At 36.4% G+C, this 22,310-nt stretch overlaps 1 protein-coding gene across 3 annotated transcripts; it reads right to left on the bottom strand.

Annotated features, from left to right (window-relative positions):
- Window positions 1-4,650: 4,650 nt before the first annotated feature.
- CFHR2 (complement factor H related 2) lies at window positions 4,651-19,691 on the bottom strand. 3 transcript variants are annotated; one of them, XM_005540300.4, is made up of 5 exons: window positions 19,552-19,691; window positions 14,117-14,311; window positions 12,769-12,945; window positions 5,719-5,901; window positions 4,651-4,922 (listed from the first exon to the last, which is right to left on the bottom strand). In XM_005540300.4, the coding sequence occupies exons 1-5, from the start codon at window positions 19,607-19,609 to the stop codon at window positions 4,723-4,725; spliced, it is 813 nt and encodes a 270-aa protein (XP_005540357.2). In that variant the 5' UTR covers window positions 19,610-19,691; the 3' UTR covers window positions 4,651-4,722. The 3 variants fall into 3 exon arrangements, with proteins under 3 accessions (XP_005540357.2, XP_005540358.2, XP_005540359.1); XM_005540301.4 differs by having other exon boundaries at window positions 12,769-12,897; XM_005540302.4 differs by lacking the exon at window positions 12,769-12,945.
- Between the last annotated feature and the right edge of the window lie 2,619 nt (window positions 19,692-22,310).

Genomic DNA, 22,310 nt, shown 5'->3' with positions numbered 1-22,310 from the left:
ATTTTATTTGTATATTTTACTTTTGTTTTAGATTCAGGAGTATATGTGCAGGTTTGCTACATAGGTAAATTGTGTGTCATGGGGGACTTTGATGTACAAATTATTTTGTCACCCAGGTAATAAGCATAGTACCTGAAAGGTGGTTTTTCTGTCTTCAGCCTCCCATCATCCACCATCAAGAAGGTCCCAGTATTTGTTGTTTGCTTCTTTGTGTCCATATGTATTCGATGTTTAGCTTCCACTTATAAGTGAGAACATGGGGTTTTTGGTTTTCTATTTCTGTGTTAGTTTGCCTCCAGCTCCATCTACGTTCCTTCAAAGGACAAAATCTCACTCTTTTTTGTGGCTACATAGTATTCCATGGAGTATGTGTACCACATTTTAGAAATGCAATCTACCATTGATGGGCATTTAGATTGAATCTCTGTACAGACCAATGGTGAATCCCAAAAATGAGTCAGTCATAAAAACCTACCAACCAGAAAAATCCCAGCACAAGATAGGTTCACAGCTGAATTCTACTATATATGTAAGGAAGAGCTGTTACCATTTCTACTGAAACTATTCAAAAAATTGAGGAGGAGGGATTCCTTGCTAATTCATTTTATGAGGCCAGCATCATCCTGATACCAAAACCTAGCAGAGATACAACAAAAAAGAAAACTGCAGGCCAGTATCCTGATGAATATAGACACAAAAATCCTAAAAAAAAAAAAAAAAAAAATTATGTTTTCCCATGAGAATCTGTCACAACTTTCTGGGTAGAGAAATGGCCATTCTTTTATAAATGGCCATCAGAGAGATAGGCTGATCATCTAGGCTCCTGCAGCAGATGGTCTAGTGAAAGATCCCTGGTTTAAATTCTTCCTTCTATAGCCTAAGACAGAGCCTCAATAGTCTCTGCAGTGAGTCCCAGAAGAAGACAAGCTATTTACTTACAAATGTGACCAGGGTTACTGTTGTACCCTCTTGTAGAATTTTCTTTCATATACAATGCCCATGTAATGATGGAACTACTTTGTGTATTCTCTTCTCTTTTGGTATGTTTTTCAGATAAAACCATTAGGACATTTTAAAAATTAAAATAATTTTATACCCTTCAGTTGTTAGAGGAATTTTAATTAATGCCCTATACCATCTCAAATGGCAGGTAATTTGTGTGTTTTTTTCCTTCGTTTTTCTTGCTAGAAATAAATTTATTATTCTTCTCAAAGAACTAGCATTGGTTCGTTTCATTTGTTCTTTGAGAAGATTAATAAAATACATTTTTCTAAGTTGAATTTGCTTCATTGATTTCTGCACTAATATTCATTATTTCCTACTTTCTTATATTTTAAGCTTAGTTTAGTGTTTTGAGATGGTTCTTTCTTCTAATACACCATTTAATTACATCTTACAGTTCTATGGAGCAGTAATTTTGATGGGATTCAGATGGATAATTCTTTTGTTTTTTTGGGGGCATTAATAAAGACATTCAATGTTATTTATCTGGTACATATTCTGGGGTTGAGGGTTGAATATGTCTTCAGTCACATCGCTTTGCCAGTGATGGGTGAAATTTGGGGTTAAGGTGACTCCTGTCATTCTCAGGGCCTCTTTACAGGGTAGTCAGAATTCTCGCATGCTGGTTAGAAGCTACTAGAGACCAAGCTGCTATTTTTTTTGAAGCTTTTATCCTTAATTGGCATAGAGGTACTTACACTATATCCTATTGGTCAAAGCAGTCATGGGTTACCACAAGTTCAAGGTGAAGGGAAACAGGTCACTTAATCAGAGGATTTTCAAATTATTTGTGGACATCTTTAATCTGCATAATGTAGTAACTTTGCTGCATTACATGCTAATATTTTAATTATCTCCACTCTGAGGTATATATGTGTCATAAAAATGATTGTAATTAAGAATGTACTCCATTATGATTACTTACCTAGTTCATCTTTGTTGATGACATTAAATATAACGAAGTCTTAACTATTTTAGAAATCATATTTAAGTTTTCAAAGTTAGATTGTATTTCTGATGAAATAGTAATGTTTTATTTCTTTACCTAGGTAGTGCTCACCCATGTTTTTGACAATTTTCTGCATGTTTCTTTTTAAGAAAAGGTTTAAAAACAAGTCTGTGATGTTTTCTCTAATTTCATAGAAGACTGATAATGTGACCGTCGTTAAAATTCTTGCAAGAGAAACTTGTACATCAGATTCAAGAGAAATAAGAATCTGGGTTAAGGTGCCCAAATCACGCTTTTTAGGTTGTTCATCTAAAATAAGTGTAACAAATAACTGGATTTCATAAGTTGCAGTTGAGGGAGTTCATCAACTCATAAAGTACAAGAGATGGAGGAACTTAAGAGATGACAGACACTCATCAAGACTGTCTCTCTTAGCCACATGCATTCTGAAGACAGATTTGGACAGTCAGAAGCCACACATGGGAGTTACAATTCTCACTATGCTCTTGACATTATTGCTGTTTAAAATAATTTTTCATTTTTATTTTTATTATTTATTTATTTATTTATTTTGAAACGAGTCTCGTTCTGTTGCCCAGGCTGGAGTGCAGTGGCGCGATCTCGGCTCTCTGCAAGCTCCGCCTCTCGGGTTCACACCATTCTCCTGCCTCAGCCTCCCCAGTAGCTGGGACTACAGGCGCCCGCCAACAGGCCCGGTTAATTTTTTGTATTTTTAGTAGAGTCGGGGTCTCACCATGTTAGCCAGGATGGTCTTGATCTCCTGACCTCGTAATCCGCCCGCCTTGGCCTCCCAAAGTGCTGGGATTACAGGCATGAGCTACCGTGCCCAGCCTAAAATCATTTTTAAAAGTTAACGTAATGATAGATAAAAGTGTGAATTGTTAATTCTGAAAGCAAGATCACTGCTGTTAACTGAGCAGTATAGGAGTTGCAGAGTGGTATCAGAAATGGACACTCAGCTTCTCATTCTCTTCATGATATGGTAAAGGCACCATGAAATTAAAAAAAGGGTAGGATGGAGGGTCTGACAAACTTCTATTGCCAGGGTGTTACCAATCCACTTTTTCTTTGAAGGGAAAATCTTCTGAGGGAGATTATCTGGGATGAATCATAAGAGTGGAGTTTGGATTATATGACTTTGACTCCAGAATTTGTGAAAAAAGTATATTTAGAATATGATACAATATGATGGAGAAGTTAGTAGAAATATAATTTCTTGGTTGCTGCTAACAAGTTTGGTGAAATTAAAACATCTCATATTGGAAAGTAAAGAAAATGAACAATTTAACCCAGCAATACTGAGAGAAATATTTGAACCAAAATATTTGGCTTCATGTGTAACAAAGGTTCTGATGGAGACTTGTTAAGATACAGGTTAAGTTATGGTGCTCCTTCGCTCTGACCCTTCATTAACAGATACTACCTTCCAAGCGCCAGGTTTGAGAGATCAGATGACCATGAATACTAGAGAAAGAACATTAAATATGTGGTCCATTTTGCAAAACAGAAAAATATTGGTGCCTGCCAGGTTAATTTTAACCACAGGTTCTTTAAAATAAATGGTTTGTAATTTAGTGGTAAATTCAATTACCAGCTTATAGTCAGACTTTGGAAAAGTTCTTTCTTCACCTGGTCTTAGTTGTTCTTGTTAAATGAGAATTTTATAATTGGTCAAACTAGCCTCTCTAGTGAATATTAAGTGATACGAATCCTAGGAAGATAGTGAGAGATTTTAATTGGTTAAAAAAAATTAAGTGGTAAGATAATGTATTAGTATTTCCCAGAGAAACAGAATGTATAGTGTGAGATGTATGTAGGTAGATGACATAGAGAGAGTTTTTTTAATGCAATTGGGTTACTTGACTTGTGGGCATAAGTAAGTCCAAAATTCATAGGCGAATAGAGTAGAAACTCAGACAAGGGTCAATGTTACAGTCTTGAGGTAGAATTTCTTCTTCTTTGGAAGCCTAAGTTTTGACTCTTACTGCTTCGATTGATTGAATGTGACCCACCCACATTATCAAGGATAATCTTTACTTAAAGGCAACTTATTGTAGATGTTATTAACTCCATCTATAAAATACTTTCTTCACAGCAACACTTAGATTAACATTTGATTATTTAATTGGGCTTGATAGCCTAGCCAAGTTGACACATAAAACTAACCATTGCAGATGCTAATTCTCACCAAAACACGTATTATTTTGATTAGTTATGTGGATATACATAGTTGCAAGCTCTGAAAGAAGGCTAACATGAACTCCCAGGCTGTGACTGTTAGGAACTGACTTTCAAGATATGTGTGGGTAACATTTAGATATAATTCCTTCAGTTACCAATAATATACTATGGAGTACCAAATAGCTGGAAGGAGAATATTTAATGCTCCCAACCCAAAGAAATGATAAGTGTTTGAGATAATGGATATACTAATTACCCTAACTGACCATTATACATTATATATATGGAAACATTACTATGTACCTCACGAATATATACAGTTATTGTCAATTTTTTTTTAAAAAGGAAAAAAAAAAAAGACAATTCCTAGGTTGTTACTTAGATTTGGTGAAGATAGTATTCACTATTGTGACATGTCTCAGATTATAATTGTATTTTCACACATCAACACAAAATTTTATTTATGAATAAAAATGAGTAAAATAGTACTTGAAAAATGAAATTGAAAACAGATTTAATAGTAAATTCAGAAAAATAAGTGCATTTTACTAATAGTAATGCCATTTATTCTATTTTTCTTCACAACTGGGATATATCAGTTTTCCATCCTGACACACTGCTCGAAATGAATGAGATTTTGTTGGACGATATCCATATTTACAATCAAATTCAACTATGTCACCTGTTCTTGAATAAAGCTTTCGTTGGTTTGTCCACTTTAATTTTATATTATATTTTTCCATCATTTCTTGTGATATTACACATGGATCTGAAAGTAGAAAAAAATGAACATAAAACATTAAGTAGTATGCAAATCTTTATAGACTCATAGACAGGTTTTCAAGTAGAATGTTATATGATGGTTGAGGAATTATTTCTCTAAATCCTTTCCAAACCAATGCTGTAAAAACATAATATAGATTTAAGTAAAGTTAAAATGGTAAACGATGTAAAAATGAGGTACTATGTTTAATGGATGATAATTTAAAGTTATTACCAGATTCATAACATCAATTGTTATATTAAGATAGTTGTATTTTAGAACCTGTCATTGCTGTTTCTGTTTGATTATGATTTTGGTGAAAGAATCCAAACTTTCAGTAATAAGATGAACAAGAACTGGGAATCAAATAGAGAAATGTAATGACATTAATAGCTAATAATATGGTATTATTCACTTGAAATTTGAAGAGAAAGCAGATTTTAAGAGTCCTTATCTCTCTCTCTCTCACACACACACACACACATATTAACACACAATGGTAACCATAGGTGGTGATGAATGTGTTAATTAATTTGTAGTAATCATTGCTTTATAAATATATCAAACAACATGTTATAGAACAAGAATAGATTTTTTTATTTATCAACTAAATGTTTTAAAATAAAACATAAATATAAAGAGAAAAATTTCTAAACTTTACATTCCATTATATAAACGTTTGGTAGGCAAGCATTCAGCAGAATGCTTGTTTGTTAATCTGTGAAAATTCTATTACAAACAGTGAAATATCAGACTCATCACACTGATTTTTCCAGACCCATGAGAATACTAAAGTACTTACCTAAGCATTTTGGTCGTTCTGACCATTGTCCATTTCTACATGTTATTTGATTATCACCCTCAAGTTTATACAAACTCTGGCATTGATACTCAACTGACGAACCTGGAGCATATACTGACAACGGGAATGAAGTAATGTCTCCATTGTCAATAGGTGGAGGGGGCCCACATTTTTCTGCAAAAACTAAAAAAACATCATTTGATTTACTGGGAGAGCAAATAAAACTGCAAGTTCAAATAAGGCAGATACAAACTAGGCACTTTATATTCTATCAGGGCTTTTGTGATTTGTGCTGAATGAAATGATTCCTGGAGTAAAATTTATCCTACAAACTGAAAGTTATATTTTAAGTTATTTTCTCCTGACTGAATGAACACATACAGCATTAACAAAGATGACACCTCGTAGTATTCCAGGATTAAGAAATGTTTTTCTAAATGAGTATGTGCTAAACAGATAGAAAGCTATGACAAACACAGAAAGTTTCTTATTTTAAATTCAACATTCTTTGGAGTTTATTGGGTCCATAGTCATTTCATTCTTTATTTTCATTTGCCTTACAAAAGAAACATTAATTCCTTGAAAAATTTAAACAATACAAATTAATAGAAAGTAAAAGGAAATTGCTGGATTCTTGGTATCGGCAAAATGAGGAACGAACTTTTCTACCTTTTCCTTATGCTAAGGACAACTCGAATTTTGGACACAATGTAAAAAAAAAAAGAAAAGAAGATAAGAAGACTCTGAAAGAGGCAGAGACTTTGATCTAGCTAGAGACTTCAGGAATCAGGAATGATACAGCAGGGTCGTGTGGGTTTTCTTTTGGACTCCTGTATATCCTGGTTAGGACACTGGAGGAGACTGCAACCCAGTATTAATATGAGGTTCAGGCAAAAAAAGAAAATCCCCAGAAGCGCCTACTTTCTGTACCCAAAAGCCCAGGAAAAGAGCAGCCTTACAAGACCAGAATCATGTTTACCAATAACTTACATACTGTAGGAAAGATCCTAAGAAGCCAATGACCACCCTCCACACTCCCAGATAAACAGAGGTCAACTGTGGAACTTAAACTTTCACCCACATGGTCAAGTAACAAGACACCTCTCCCTTTCCCCATGATGTCAGCAGAAGCTAAGTGGGAAACCTGGGCTTATACCCAGCATGGCAGCAATGGAAGCTGCCAAATAAGACTTTTTGCAATCCAATACTCAATATATAACACCTAAAATATCTAGAATAAATTTAAAAATTACTCATCATATTAAGGACCAGGAAACTCTCAATAGAGAAAAGACAATTATTAATAACAGAAGACAACACTAAGAAGACACAGATGTTGAAACTGATGGTGCTTTGAAAAGTCCGGTAGGAATTATAAACCCAAATAGTAAAACAAGAATTAAAAAAAAAACCACTGGATAGGCTTAATAATACATTGGGAGTTGACAGATGAATAAAGTCATGAACTTCAATACAGAGCAATATTAATTACTCAGTCTGAAAATAGACTGAAAATAGAAAGCTGAACTGAGCTTCAGAGACCTTTAGGATACAACAAACAATAACAAATAAGGAGAGGCGATCCAGAAAGAGAAAAGAAAAAGTACTGGACTGAAAACAATAAAAAAAAATGACTGAACACTTTCAAGATTGACCATAAGGCATAAACTAATAGTGACATGTAGAACCAACTAATACTGTACAATATTTTTCTCATAACTTGAAAAAATATATCAGCTATTTTGACTTAATTACATTAAATTGTTCCAAATCTATCAAAAATATAAGAAGGGAATGATATTAGAAGCCTGAGGAGATACTGGTAGCTGGAGCACTTGAAATTACTCTTTTTTGCATTCACATCATTTATCACACATACTTGCCACCTGATATAGTTAGGCTTTGTGTCCCCACTCACATCTTATCTTGAATTGTAATCCCCAGGTACTGAGGCAGAGACACAGTGGGGGGTGGTTGGATCATGGGGATGGCTTCCCCCATGCTGTTCTCATGATAGTGAGTGAGTTCTCAAAAGATCTGATGGTTTTATAAGTGTTTGGAAGTTCCTCCTTCACCCACTTGTCTCTCTCCTGCTGCCTTGTGAAGAAGTGCCTGCCTCCCCTTCTGCCATGATTGTAAGTTTTCTGAAGCCACAGCCATGTGGAACTGTGAGTCAATTAAACCTATTTTATTTATTTATTATTATTATTTTGAGACGGAGTCTCACTTTGTTGCCCAGACTGCAGTGCAGTGGCACTATCTCGACTCACTACAGCCTCTGCCTCCCCAGCTCAAGCGATTCTCCTCCCTCATCCTCCTGAATAGCTGGGATTACAGGTGTGCACCACCATGCCCAGCTGATTTTTATATTTTAGTAAAGACAGAGTTTCACCATGTGGGCCAGGCTAGTCTCAAACTCCTGAACTCAAGTGATTCGCCTGCCCCAGTCTCCCAAAGTGCTAGGATTACAGGTGTGAGCCACCATGTCTGGCCAAACCTACTTTATTGATACATTAGCCAGGTTGGAGAAGTTCTTTATAGCAGTGTGAGAATGGACTAATACAGTCAATTGGTACAGTGGGCACTGCTATAAGGTACCTGAAAATGTGTAAGTGACTTTGGAACCGGGTAATAGGCAGAGGTTGGAACAGCTTAGGGGGCTCAGAAGAAGACAGGAAGATGAGGGACAGTTTGGAACCCCCTTGAGACTTGTTCAGCAGTTTTGACCAAAATGCTTATAGTGATATGGACAATGAAGTCCAGGCCGAGGTAGTCTTAGATGGAAATGAGAAACTCATTGGGAACTGGAGCAAAGGTCACTCTTGCTATGCTGTAGCAAAGAGATTAGTGGCAATTTGCCCCTGCCTTAGAGATCTGTGGAACTTTGAAGTTGAGAGAGATGATTTAGGGTAACTAGAGTAGGAAATTTCTAAGCAGCAAAATATTCAAGACTGACAGACTATAAAAGTTTGCAAAATTTGCAGCCTGACCATGTAGTAGAAGAGAAAAATGAATATTCTGGGGAATAATTCAAGCCTGCTGCAGAAATTTGCATAAGTAACAAGGAGCCAAATGTTAATAGCCTAAGACAATGGCGAAAATGACTCTAGGGCATGTCAGAGATCTTTGAGGCTTTCCCATCACAGGCCTAGGAGGAAAAATAGTTTCATGGGCCTGGGCCCTGCTGCTGTGTGCAGCCTCAGGACCTGGTGCCCTGCTGAGTCCTAGCTGCTCCAGCTCCAGCTGTGGCTAAATGGGGCCAAGATATAGCTCACGTCATTTTTTCAGAAGGTGCAAACCTCGAACCTCGGCAGCTTCCACGTGGTTTTGTGCCTGTGCATAAGGCACAGAAGATAAGATTTTGAGCTTTTTTTTGGTTCCAAGTGGGAACCTCTGCCTGGATTTCTGAGGTTGTATGGAAATTCCTGCATGTCCAGGCAAAAGTCTGCAGGGGCGGAGTCCTCATGGAGAAACTCTGCTAGGGCAGTGTGGAAGGGAAATGTAGGGTTGGAACCCCCCCACAGAGTCACCACTGAGGCACTGCCGAGTGGAGCTTTGCATAGGGGGGTACTCTCCTCCAGACCACAGAATGGTAGATAAGCCAACAGCTTGTACTATGCACCTGGAAAGGCCACAGGCACTCAATGCCAGCCCATGAGAGCAGCCCTGGTGGCTGAACGCTGCAAAGCCACAGAAGTGGAGCTACCCAAGGCCTTGGTAGTCTACCCCTTGCATCAGTGTGTCCTGGATGTGAGACAGGGAGTCAAAGGAGACCATTTTTGGAGATTGAAGATTTAATGAGCGCCCTGCTGGGTTTTGAACTTGCATGGGGACTGTAGCCCCTTTCTTTTGGCCAATTTCACCCATATGGGGAGAAAGTTGGAGGGAAATTATAAATCAAATTATTCCCAATTTTATAAATGGGTAACTAAATATCAAAGACTTTTTAGAAAACCCATCTTCTAAGTTTTTTGAACCTTTCCATTATTCTCATCTCTATCACTAGTATGTTTATAAAAACTCATTATGAATATCTTCTGATTCAATTAGAAATAATTATGTATATGAATATGTGTTTATTTTTCTTATTTAATCATCTCTCATTAATGGTTAGTTTATAAAAGTATATATTAATTCTTACATAAAATACATAATTGACATTCAAGACAGAGTAAATAATCTGAATAAATCAAGTATACACACAAAAAAACAATTGAAATATTTTCTAATTAATAATCTCATAAATATTATTTAAAGTGACTAGTTTTATGTACTGTCATTGGCACTTTAATGGTTTGATTGCAGTTTACTCGAGCAAATCCCACTAGAATGTGACTCATTTCACTTACATAAAACTTGTATCCCTAAATCTCTGTATTTTATTCCAAGATTTTGGATGGCAATTCTTTATTGATTGTCATCTTTTAAAAAATCTAATTGTAAAAACAAAATGCCATTGAAAATAATTGATCTGGCTGGGTGCAGTGGCTCATGTCTGTAATATCAGCACTTGGGAGGCCAAGGTTGGCAGATCACCTGAGGTTGGGAGTTCAAGACCAACCTGGCCAACTTGGTGAAACCCTGTCTCTACTAAGAATACAGAAATTAGCTGGGTGTGGTGACACATGCCTGTAATCCCAACTACTCAGGAGGCTGAGGCACAAGAATCACTTGAACTTTGGAGGCAGAATTTGCAGGGAGCCAAGATCACACCATTGCACTCCAACCTGGGCAACATAGTGAGACTCTGTCTCAAAAAAAAATAAAAATAATAATAATAAGGAAATAAGTAAGTAATTAAGTAAATAAATAAATAAATATAATTGATCTTGGCTGATGTAGGGTTTCCCAGCTGCTTCATTCATATGTGGTTATTGCATGGTGTTGTAGAAGGAATAATGGCTCCCAAAGATGGCTCTGTACTAATCCCTGGAACATAGATTACCATAACTTGCAAAATGTTACCTTAGATGAAAACACAGACTATGCACCTATCATTATGAGTCTAGTTGCCCTGAAACTTTATTAACTCTCCATGGTGTTCTTGAGCTACCATTCAACCTTGGACATAGACTGTTCTGCTGAATTCTTCCACTTTGGAGATTCTGACTTCCTCCATCTACTCTTATAACCTCAATATGTTGCCTTATGCTTTTGGAATAAGCAACAGGCAGAGAGGGAAAGGTAGCAATATTCTGAGAACTTGAACAAAAAGATGTGTTCTTTGTCAGACTAAATAAAGTGGGCTAAGTTTTGAAGCAACTTTATCTTGGCAACTTAGTTTCTAAATGTCATTACTCACTGAATGGAACCAGAACTTATTGAAGGTATGGCTGATTCTAGTTCTTGGACAGGGAAAACATGAATTAAACCCGGGATATTTTTTGTGTCACAAAGCAACAGACTTAATCAAAGGCTAACAAAGTCTTACAGACTGTACAGAAGAGAGAGCCAGCTTGTATGGGATACAGCTGGTCAAACTTAATTTGTCAGGCTTCTAAAATATAATCGTTGGGCTGACAATAGCCATCATCCCACAAATTGAAGAGAGCTTGTTCATGACATAGAGAGAGTATGGAAATATTTATGCCATCATTGAAGCCTATAAATCCTGAAACCTATTCAATCACTGGAATTTTCTGGTATTCATAACATTTGTTCTTTTTTTTTTTTTTGCAAATGTTAATCATGTTTAATCCTGTAGTAATAGAAAGATACTATGATTTAACTATTTACCGAAAAACTATCACAGTTTCAGTTGTTTTAAGAAGACTCAGTTTTCTAGAAGTTTAAATTTAGTGAAGACAGGGTCTCACTCTGTTGCCCAGGTTGGAGTGCACTGGTGCAGTCATAGCTCACTGCAGTCTTGAACACCTGGGCTCAAGTGATCCTCCTGCTTCAGCCTTCCCAGTGGCTGGGACTACAGGCACACACCACTGTGCCCTGCTCTAGAGGTTTTAAATTAAATATTGAAGATGTGGAATAATATTTGATAACATAACATCTTTTGAAAAGCATACCACGGATTCTATTTCCTGATTGGATGGAATAGCTGGTATCAACATAGCATCCCACTGGAAAAAAATTAGAAAACTGTACAAAATATATATCAAGAACACTGGAAATCTCCCAGCACACAACTGTGATGACTAAGAAAATGATAAAACCTCAAAACCCCAAACTACCATAACACACAGCCCCATCTGTTTGCTGGGAGGCCTTTCTCAAACTCTGTGCTGTGAGGGAGAACCCAGGAAGAACTCAGTGGTCTTCTTGAGTTGAGACTAATAAGGTCAGTCTTGGAGACTACGGTGGCCAGAAGTTACTGGGCATAGTAGTAGAGAGAAAGTGGTATGAAGAGAAAGAGCTGTAGAAGTTTCCACGGGGCTCCTTGTGTTTTTAGTTGAATACTGAGCTGTGCAAGCATAGGACGGAATCGTATTGGGCTGGGCGAAGAAAAATTACTGAGGCGCTATAAAGACGAAGAATTACAAGAGTTCACACAGGACTGGGAGGCGCCATCATTTATGCCACAGGTTTCCAAAAGAATCGTTTTCCAAATGCTAAGCCGCTCACAAATAAACATACCTCTCAGAAGTATGGACTTTCTAAAATGTAGGAATTGATGATTTATTCAATAAAGCATAAGAATTTAAATAAAGATACATATTAAATGCTGTCTTACTTACAAGACATTTTCATTAGAATTTGATTTATTTTCACTTTAATACTTCAGTTTTGTAACCATTTCTTTCTAACCTGACACTAGAAACCACACACAGGCATTACTTAAACTTCAAGGGATTATATTCAAGGTGTATTCTTGTTTAATGTTTTTACTTACCACATACATTTGATTTATATAGTTAGGCAAACTATGTTATTGCACATCCATTTAGACACAATTGGAACTGAAAATCAAATGAATAATGATAGAAGTATGTGGTAAAACCTATATTTAACCTATATTTAATTTGTAAAAAAAAAAGATTTATTTCTTTTAAACTTTATAATATATAACAGCATCTGAGAGAACAGCGTTGTACTTACTAGTGGACCTGCATTTGGGAGGAGCAGACCAGCCCCGTTCCACACATGAAATATTGTTCTTCTTGTTTTGAAGGCTGTATCCTGTGTTGCAAATAATTTGTACAGTATCTCCTTCTAGATGTGTTTGTCCTGAAGATTCAGAATGACCATTTTCCACAAAAGGAAAGAAACACAGTCCTAAGGACCCCAAAACGGATTAATATACAAGATGGAAGTAGCAAAGAAAAAGTACAACTGCATTTTAAAATATTTTAATAAATCGGGTGAAGTGGCTCATGCTGGTAATCCCTGCACTTTGAGAGGCTGAGGCGAGTGGATCACTTGAGGCCAGGAGTTTGAGACCAGCCTGGCCAACATGGTGAAACCCTGTTTCTACTACAAATACAAAAATTAGAGGGCATAGTGGTGCGCACTTGTAATTCCAGCTAGTCTGGAGGCTGAGACAGGAGAATCACTTGAACCCAGAAAGCAGAGGTAGCAGTGAGTTGAGAAGGCACCACTGTACTCCAGCCTGGGTGACAGAGTCTTACTCTGTCTCAAAAAAAAAAAAAAAGGAAAACTTTCAAAGCTGAAATCAAATATAAACATTTTCAAAAGGCTTTAAGTCATGCTACTATATATATATGCTGAAATATATTTTTGTTTCTTTTATATGTACATATAGAAGAAAATATTTCATGTTGTTGCTCTATGGTTTTTATAATAAAATATTTTATGTTTATAAACTATTTTAGGGACAAAGAACATCTTCATATATCTATTTCTCTCTTAACTCTCATAAATGTTTCTTAGGAGAAAGATCATTGCTACTTCCTTTGTTGCCTCATCTATCTGTCTCCCAATTGTTTTCTCTTTTAATACACCTGTTATCATTGGAGTCTGCTCTCTACATTTATTGGAGTATTAATAGCTGCACTTTGAAGGACCAAATAAATGATTTATTGAAATATAAAAGTGAAAATGCTAAACCTCTTTGCAATGTGCAGAAGAATGGTAAATTCAAAACAGAATATGTATAAAAATGGCATTTTAAAGGAAAACTATGATCAGGCTGCTGCCAAATGAATATTAGTAAAGAAATATTAGCAGTCAAATATATTAATCATCAGTCTAAAACAATTAATATATTTCAACACGTAGAGCATTTCCATGTAATGCAAGACAGTTGACATATTTATTCTTCATTGATTCTCATAGGAGGCATCTCAAACTTGGAGGACTATATCTCCCATCTTTGCAGCTCCTCTGGTCACTGCCCCTGTGATTATCAAGACCTTATGGTCTTGTCTGGCACATCCTTCTTTATTTACTGAATGACATCCATTTAATGAACAGGGCATTTACTCACTGAGACACTTTGGTGTTGGTGACCATCCTTCTTCCGTGCATGTTATGCGAGTCCAAAAGGATTTTGACGGAGACACAAAATTATATTCACAGGAGTAATAGAAAACTTCCCCTGTAGGAACTTGGGAGAATGGCTTATGTTTTTCTTCATCATATAGAATTCCATGTTTTATTTTTGGAAAATCACAAAATGTTGCTGGGAAAATAACACAAAACTGTAGAATTACACAATAAGCTACTTAAATAAATCAGTAGATTATATTTTAATCATCTCATTTACAGTTTTTTTCTTTCATTTAGCTTAAATGCCTTTAGCTTAAATGCTTTCCAGTGTACAAATTAGGAATGAAAAACCATCACTAATTAAGGGTACAAAAGTATTTGAGGAGGTCATTGTTAATGCATATAAAATTTATATTTTGGAGTGATATGAAGTATGAACTCTCCTGCAATTTCTTCAAGAAGAAAACCCTCACACCACAATTTAAGAATGAAGCAGAGTATAAGAGTAGCAAATCTTCCTTATCTGCATAGTATACAGTGGAGGAGTGATAAGGTTGCTCTTAGCTCTCAACTTACTTCTTTTCTCTCTTCTCATTGACCGTCATAGGTATCTCCACCAGAAACTCTGCCCTATTTATTTTCTGGTGCAGTAAAGATGTTGGGTAGGTAGTTTTGTTTTTTGTTTACTAATATCATTTTGAATATTTTCTGGTTACAAAGTTAATATAGTTTCAGTGGAAATAATTTAGAGAATATAAGAAAATCACTAAGAACAACTCAATCAAGATAAATTTAGAGCTAAACTCTGCTAAATGTTGTATATACAAATATGTATTTGTATATTTGTATTTATATGTGTACACTTGTATTTTGGTTTTTATAATAAAATATTTTATGTTTATAAACTATTTTAGGGACAAAGAACATCTTCATATATCTATTTCTCTCTTAACTCTCATAAATGTTTCTCAGGAGAAAGATCATTGCTATTTCCTTTGTTGTATAGCATTTACATTGTATTAGGTATTATAAATAATCTAGAAATTACTTAAATTACTTAAATTGTATGAGAGGGCTGGGTGTGGTAGCTCATGCCTGTAATCCCAGCACTTTGGGAGGTTGAGGCGGGTGGATCACTTGAGGTCAGGAGTTTGAGACCAGCCTGACCAACATGGCGAAACCCCATCTCTACTAAAAACACAAAAATTAGCCTGGTGTGGTGGTGTGCTCCTGTAATCCCAGCTACTCGGGAGGCTGAGGCAGAAGAATCACTTGAACCTGGGAGGGGGAGGTTGCAGTGAGCCGAGATCATGCCACTAAACTCCAGCCTGGAGGCGACAGAGCAAGACTGCACCTCAAAAAAATAAATAAATAAGTAAATAAATAAATAAATAAAATAAAATAAAATAAAATAAAATAAACTGTATGGGAGGATATGCACAGGTTATATAAAAATACTACACCATTCTCTCTGAGAGACTTGAGTATCCTTGGATTTTGGTATCTACTGGGTGTGGGTAGAGTCCTGGAACCAATTCCTTGAGGATACTAAAGGACTACTGTATATATGTACATATGCATCCATACGCACTACGGTGCAAGATACATTAAAGCAATGTAGAAAATGAGTGAAATCTTCATACTTTTTGACTCTTTTTTGTGTACACATACATATATACACACACATATTTTTTAGTGGACTTTATTTTTTATTTACAGGTTTTTCACAGCAAAATTGAGTGGAAGGTACAGAGATTTCCTACATACCACTTCCTCTTCCCTACCACACAGATAACCTCCCACACCATCAATATAATTATCACCCAAAGTCCATAGTTTATGTTAGGGTTCACTCTTGATATTGTACATTCTATGGGTTTGATATACTTTATCTTTGAGTAAGTATTTAGCTCAATATATTTCCTCAATATAATACTGCTCTTTGTTTTTATCTCAAGATATTTTTGCAATATAGTACTGCTGCATAAGGAATAATTTTATTTTTCACCTTATTTGGAAGATGTGTGCAGAAATTAAGCTGACAAATCAGAGAAATTTCTCTTTTTCATCTATCTACAAGTAATGTTTAATGTTACACAATATTTGAAATATTTTCACCTTGTGAAACCTGAAATTGATTGTCTGTTTAAAATTTGACATTAGATAGTTTTGGTAAAGGTATTGAAGGAAAGACTCCCGTCTTGATAGTATTAACCTATCATAACTCTTTCGATTATCCTTCACTCCTCCAAAATTATAGTAGTTTATTTTCATACATTTGCACCTACATATTCTTTGCTATCCAAATAACTTGGTTTTCCAGAACTAACTCTATGACATTCATCAAATATTCATTGTGCATATCTGCAGTGGTGCTAGCTAGGAGTGTTAATGTCTTTTTGCAAACCTCCTTTACACAACCACCCACTTCAAAAGTAGAAAATAATTTTTCTTGTCTCAACATTCTGATAGAATACTATGAATATATTTCTTCTGGGATATATACACACACACACACACACACACATTTTATATATATATATATATATATATGCACACACACACACACACAGTCATACAGTTATTCAACACATAATGACATTTTGGTCGATGACTGATTGCTTATATGACAGGGGACCCATAAGATTAGAGTGTAGCTGAAAAATTCCTATCACCTAATAGCCATCATAGCATTGCAGTGCAATATATTACTCACATGTTTGTGGCACTGCCGGTGTAAACAAACCTACAGCATTGTCAGTCACATAAAAATACACCACACACAATTTTGTACAGTACGTAATACTTGATGATGATAATATAGAAGTGTTACTGGTTAATGTATTTCATATACTATAATTGTTATCAGTATTTTATGGTTCACTTCTTCTATTCACTGTTTTACAGTTAATTTTTCCTCAGGTCCTTCAGTAACTATTCGAGAAGAAACCTTTGTTATCACAGGAGAGGACAGCTCCATGTGTGTTACTGCCCTGAAGACCTTCTAGTGGGACAAGAGTGGAGGAAGAAGATAGTGGTACTGATGATCCTGATCCTTTGTAGGCCGAGGTTAACGTGTGTGTTTGTGTCTGTTTTTAACAAAAGGTTTAAAAAGTAAATAAATAAGTAAAATATTTAAAAGAGAAAAGCTTATAGAACAAGAATAGAAATAAAAAAGCTTTTGTACATCTCTACAATGTTTTTAAGCTAAATATTATCTCAAAAGACAAAAAAAATTAAAGTTGATGAAGTAAAACGGTTAATATAAACTAAGGTTAATTTATTATTGAAGAAAAGTTTTAAAATAAATTTAGTCTAACCTGGGTGTATCAAAAACTCAGTAATTAGCACTAAAGAACTTATCCATGTAACCAAAAACCACCTGCTCCCGCCAAAACTATTTAAATAAATAAATTAATTAATAAAATAAATTAGTCTAGCCTAAGTATACAGTGTTTATTCTACCTCCACTAGTGTATGGTAATGTTCTAAGCTGTCATATTCACTCACCACTCATGTAATGACTTACTGAGAGCAACTTTCAGTCCTGCACACCCTATTCATGGTAAGAGCCGCATACAAGTGTGCCATTTCTAATGTTTTACACTGTATTTTTATTGTATTTTTTCTATATTTAGATAAACATATACTTACAATGGTGCTACAATTGCCCACAGTATTCAGTACCGTAACGTACTGTACAGATTTGCAGCCTAGGAGCGACAGGCTATACCATATGACCTAGTTAGGTAGTAGGCTATACAACCTAGGTTTGTGTAAGTACACCCTACAATGTTTGAATAAGAAAGAAATCGCCTAAGGATGAACTTCTCAGAACGTGCCCCTCTCATTATGTATGACTGTTTATACACACACACACACACACGCGCACACACACACTCACAGTCACATATAGTCTTGCAATTTATTGCCTATTTACATTTTGCTTTTCTTTGGGACACTATGGTAAGTTGCAGTGAGGTGTGGTTAGGCTTGTCATTTTCTTCCAGCTTCTTTGCTACATGAAGCACAACATATTGCTTGATAAATATTTTGCTAGTGGAAGCATGCAGTTTTCTATGTATACAAATGTGTTGCTTCAGTGTGTTGTTTTTGCTGTTTGGCAGGGCTCTCAATAGACACCTAAAGGACGGTGTAACACACATTTACAGATCATTTAACATCTAGGCAACCTTTAGATAGAATGTCACTGAAGTTTCTCCCAGAGACTGGATTGAAGCTTGAACTTTTTTTTGGTGGGGGGAGGGTTAGGAATTGTCAAAATTCTGTATATTTCTCTCATATTTTTCACTTATCTTCCTCTGTTTCCCCCCTATTTAGAAATCCTCTTGTAATGCCATTTGTAATAGGTGTATAAGCCACTTAATGAATACCATAAACATAGATTTAAGAAAAATCAAATACACTCATACAGTCGCACTCCTGTGATTACAACTCAGCACTAAAAGTGAAAACAAAATAAAATGAATTTCAAACCAATAGAAATAATGCTTTGCAACACTTCTAAGGGCAAATATTTAAAGGAAAGAATTTTATTGTTCATATCGTTCTCTTATGTCAGGACAGACGAGAAGCTGTTCAAATAAAACTTCAAAGGTCTGTAAACATTAGGAAACAGCAAAACAGTAAAGTAAAAACTTTCTGGAAATCAAAGAGTAAAGCATAATGATCGAAACTCCATGTACACACATAGTTTAATTAATATCCTAGACCTTGGTAGAGATTTTATTTGCAATTCGTGTGGTATGGTGGCCTTAATTTCAACATGAAATAAAATAGGACCATTTATAAAATATCGTAAGAAGCAGTTTGTAATATTATTAAAGAGGTGATACATTACTTCATTCTTGATATTTAAGAGCTCAGAAGGAGCAATTTCTTGACAGTTCACTGGTTTATATATAAGTGATATTTTCTATTGTTTCAGTAAAATATATTTCCCTCTGTTGAATGATAATTAGATTGAATGGGAATTCCATTTAAAATTTAAAGACCTATAAAATTTAAATGATCAAATCTAGGAAAATAAAATCCTAAAAGCATTTTGAAGGTGGCCAAATCTTTTTGAGATTGATTTTTCTAGTTAGTGGCATTGCAGAGTTTATGCAGAATTACACTAATACTTCACCTTGCCACTGTGATTATAGCAGATTTTCCCTCATTTAATTCCTCTTTACATTCTCTGTTTGGCGGCCATTTACCTTTGCAACTTAGAGGATGGAGAGAACTAATTTTATTCTATTTTCCTGCTAATTGCATGTTAGAAAGTATTTCCATAAAATAGATTAACATTATAAATCATTTAAAATATTTTCAGCTATTTATTCATTAAAAAATATGTAAGCTTACATACCAAAACGGATAAATGTATCTGAAAAAGGAACTAAACATTCAGGTCTGCTTTCAACTTACCTTCTCCCCCAACAGAGGATATCTGTGAGATTAGAATTACACTGATCATGAGCCACATGCCTGGTAGTTCCAAACTTATATCACTAAAAATACTTCAGTGGTGGTGGTGTTGCTTTGAATCCTCTTTCACTAACAGTTATGAGCGTGACTTTGAATTTCAGCGTACTAACTGGAAGCTAGTTTAGTAATGTCCTTTGTGGTAAACATCAAAGTTCATGGAGGGTTGTGCAAAATAAGCAAATAGTGTCTAATCAGTGTTTTCATAATAATACTCTGAATTTATCATGTAATATTTACTTGAGTAAAATAAAAGCTGTTCAATATCCTTGCTGTGGTCCCTGAGTCTCTGAGTTTGGAATATTCAGAATGGGCCATTGAAGAGGAAAGAGGAAGCCCCTTCTTTTTTCTAGCCAAGATTTCAGCTACATCAATAGTCAAGCAAGTGCAGGTGATCAGGCCAGCATCACTGTTCTAGTTGTAAATTCCACTTAAAACTGGTATTAAGAATGAGGTAACTTCAGACCATCCTGGCTAACATAGTAAAACCCCGTCTGTACTAAAAATAAAAAAAAAATGAGCCAGGCATGGTGGCGGGTACCTGTAGCCCCAGCTACTCGGGAGGCTGAGGCAGGAGAATGGCATGAACCTGGGAGGTGGAGTTTGCAATGAACCGAGATCACACCACTGCTCTCCAGCCTGGGCGACACAGTGAGACTGTCAAAAAAAAAAAAAAAGATAACTTCTTAATAGTTTTCATATTTTGTAGACTATAAAAGGTCAAATCAAGAATAATTTTTGGTATGTAAATGTTCCTGAAATTTTTGAACAAACAAATTTTACTTCAAAATCATTTTGTTCAGATGATACTGTGAGAATGGGTATTTGTGGGTCTTGGTATATTCACTCACCACCAAAAGGCAGCAATAAAACTGGATAAAATTATAAAAATAATCTCTAGAAATTGGCCAAAGAGCATACTGTTGGGAAATATTTATTCTAGAAAGTCTATATAAATCTCAGTAAGAAGAGTGGCTGCTTTTATCCACCTTTGTCTTGCAGTCCAGTTCTGTGGCTCAGAAGTTGAACCCTGGATAGGCAAGCAGTCTATGTGGACTGGAAGCTCTGCTGCCCCACTGAAGGGGAGTTACTTTACAGCATGGAAAAATCCCTGCCCAAGGATCCTATTGAATACAAAGAGGTTACAGTGGGAAGCAAGTAGAGAAGACTAGTATGTGTAGAGGATATTAGCTGGGGCAAGCAACAAAGTGGCCAGTCAGCCAGAAATTTAATGGCATAATTTGGAGAAAGGGACAGCCTAAGGACTCCCACTAAGATGAAACTTACTGACGGTGGTTCAGAAGTCAATGGGAATGCACATAGCTATGTTCAATCAAGAAACCAGAGAAGTCCCTGTGAGCTACTAGTAGTCTCCACTATTGATTCTAGTCTATCTAAACTTTGTCGTTTCCAATTAAACTACCTAAATTATTTAAATATTAAGTGTCACACTCTAGATCATTTCAACAATCTTTTTAGCTCACTTACTGTACTAAATTCGTTCCAACCATTCAATGACCCTGACACTTTTTCACTATTCTTTTCCCTTCACTTTCTCTCTTCCCACCATACCCAAATTAGATTCAATGGTTTATCAATGTAAGTCAATCCCTTGCACACATTCTCCTGCCCATTCCTTTCTTTCTATCAGTAATCTAAGTGTTAGAAAACCTCAATCATTTGCAAATAAATTATCTGCCATCACCATCCCTGAATTGGAGCAGCAGAGTGTTTCTACAAGAAAAACAAATGTGGTCACTGCTCCAAGATGGCTGAATAGGAACAGCTCTGGTCTGCAGCTCCCAGCATGATCAGTGCAGAAGATGGGTGATTTCTGCATTTTCAACTGAGGTACCTGGTTCATCTCATTGGGACTGGTTGGACAGTGGGAGGGGGAACTGAAGCAGGGCAGAGCATTGCCTTACCCCAGAAGCACCGGGGTCAGGGGACTTCCCTTTCCTAGTGAAGGGAAGCCATGGAAGACTGGACCTGGGAAAAACGGGATGCTCCTGCCCAAATACTGTGCTTTTCCAATGGTCTTAGCAAATGGCAGACCAGGAGATACTCTCCTGCACCTGGCTGGGCAGGTCCCACACCAAGGGAGCCTTGCTCACTGCTAGTGCAGCAGTCTGAGATTGACCTGCGAGGCAACAGCCTGGTGCGGGGAGGGGCATCCGCTATTACTGAGGCTTGAGTAGGTAAACAAAGTGGCCTGGAAGCTTGAACTGGGTGGAGCCCACTGCAGCACATCTAGGCCTGCTGCCTCTGTAGACTCCACCTCTGGGAGCAGAGCATAGCTGAACAAAATGCAGAAGAAACTTCTGCAGACTTTAACGTCCCTGTCTGATAGTTCTGAAGAGAACAGTGGTTCTCCAGCATGGTGCTTGAGGTCTGAGAGCAGACAGACTGTCTTCTCAAGTGGGTTCCTGACCCCTATGTAACCTAACTGGGAGACACCCTCCCAGTACGGGATGACTTACACCTCATACAGGCGAGTGTCCCTCTGGGACGAAGCTTCCAGAGGAAGGATCAGGCAGCAATATTTGCTGTTCTGCAGCCTCTGCTGGTGACACCGAGGCAAACAGGGTCTGGAGTAGATCTCCAGCAAACTCCAACAGACCTGCAGCTGAGGGACCTGACTGTTAGAAGGAAAACTAACAAACAGAAATAAATAGCACCAACATCAACAAAAAGGACATCTA

Source organism: Macaca fascicularis, chromosome 1 (genome assembly GCF_037993035.2).
Source record: "Macaca fascicularis isolate 582-1 chromosome 1, T2T-MFA8v1.1".
In the NCBI taxonomy this organism is placed as follows: domain Eukaryota; kingdom Metazoa; phylum Chordata; class Mammalia; order Primates; family Cercopithecidae; genus Macaca; species Macaca fascicularis.
Note: the sequence above shows the minus strand (reverse complement) of the source record. Positions and strands in the feature narration are given on the sequence as shown.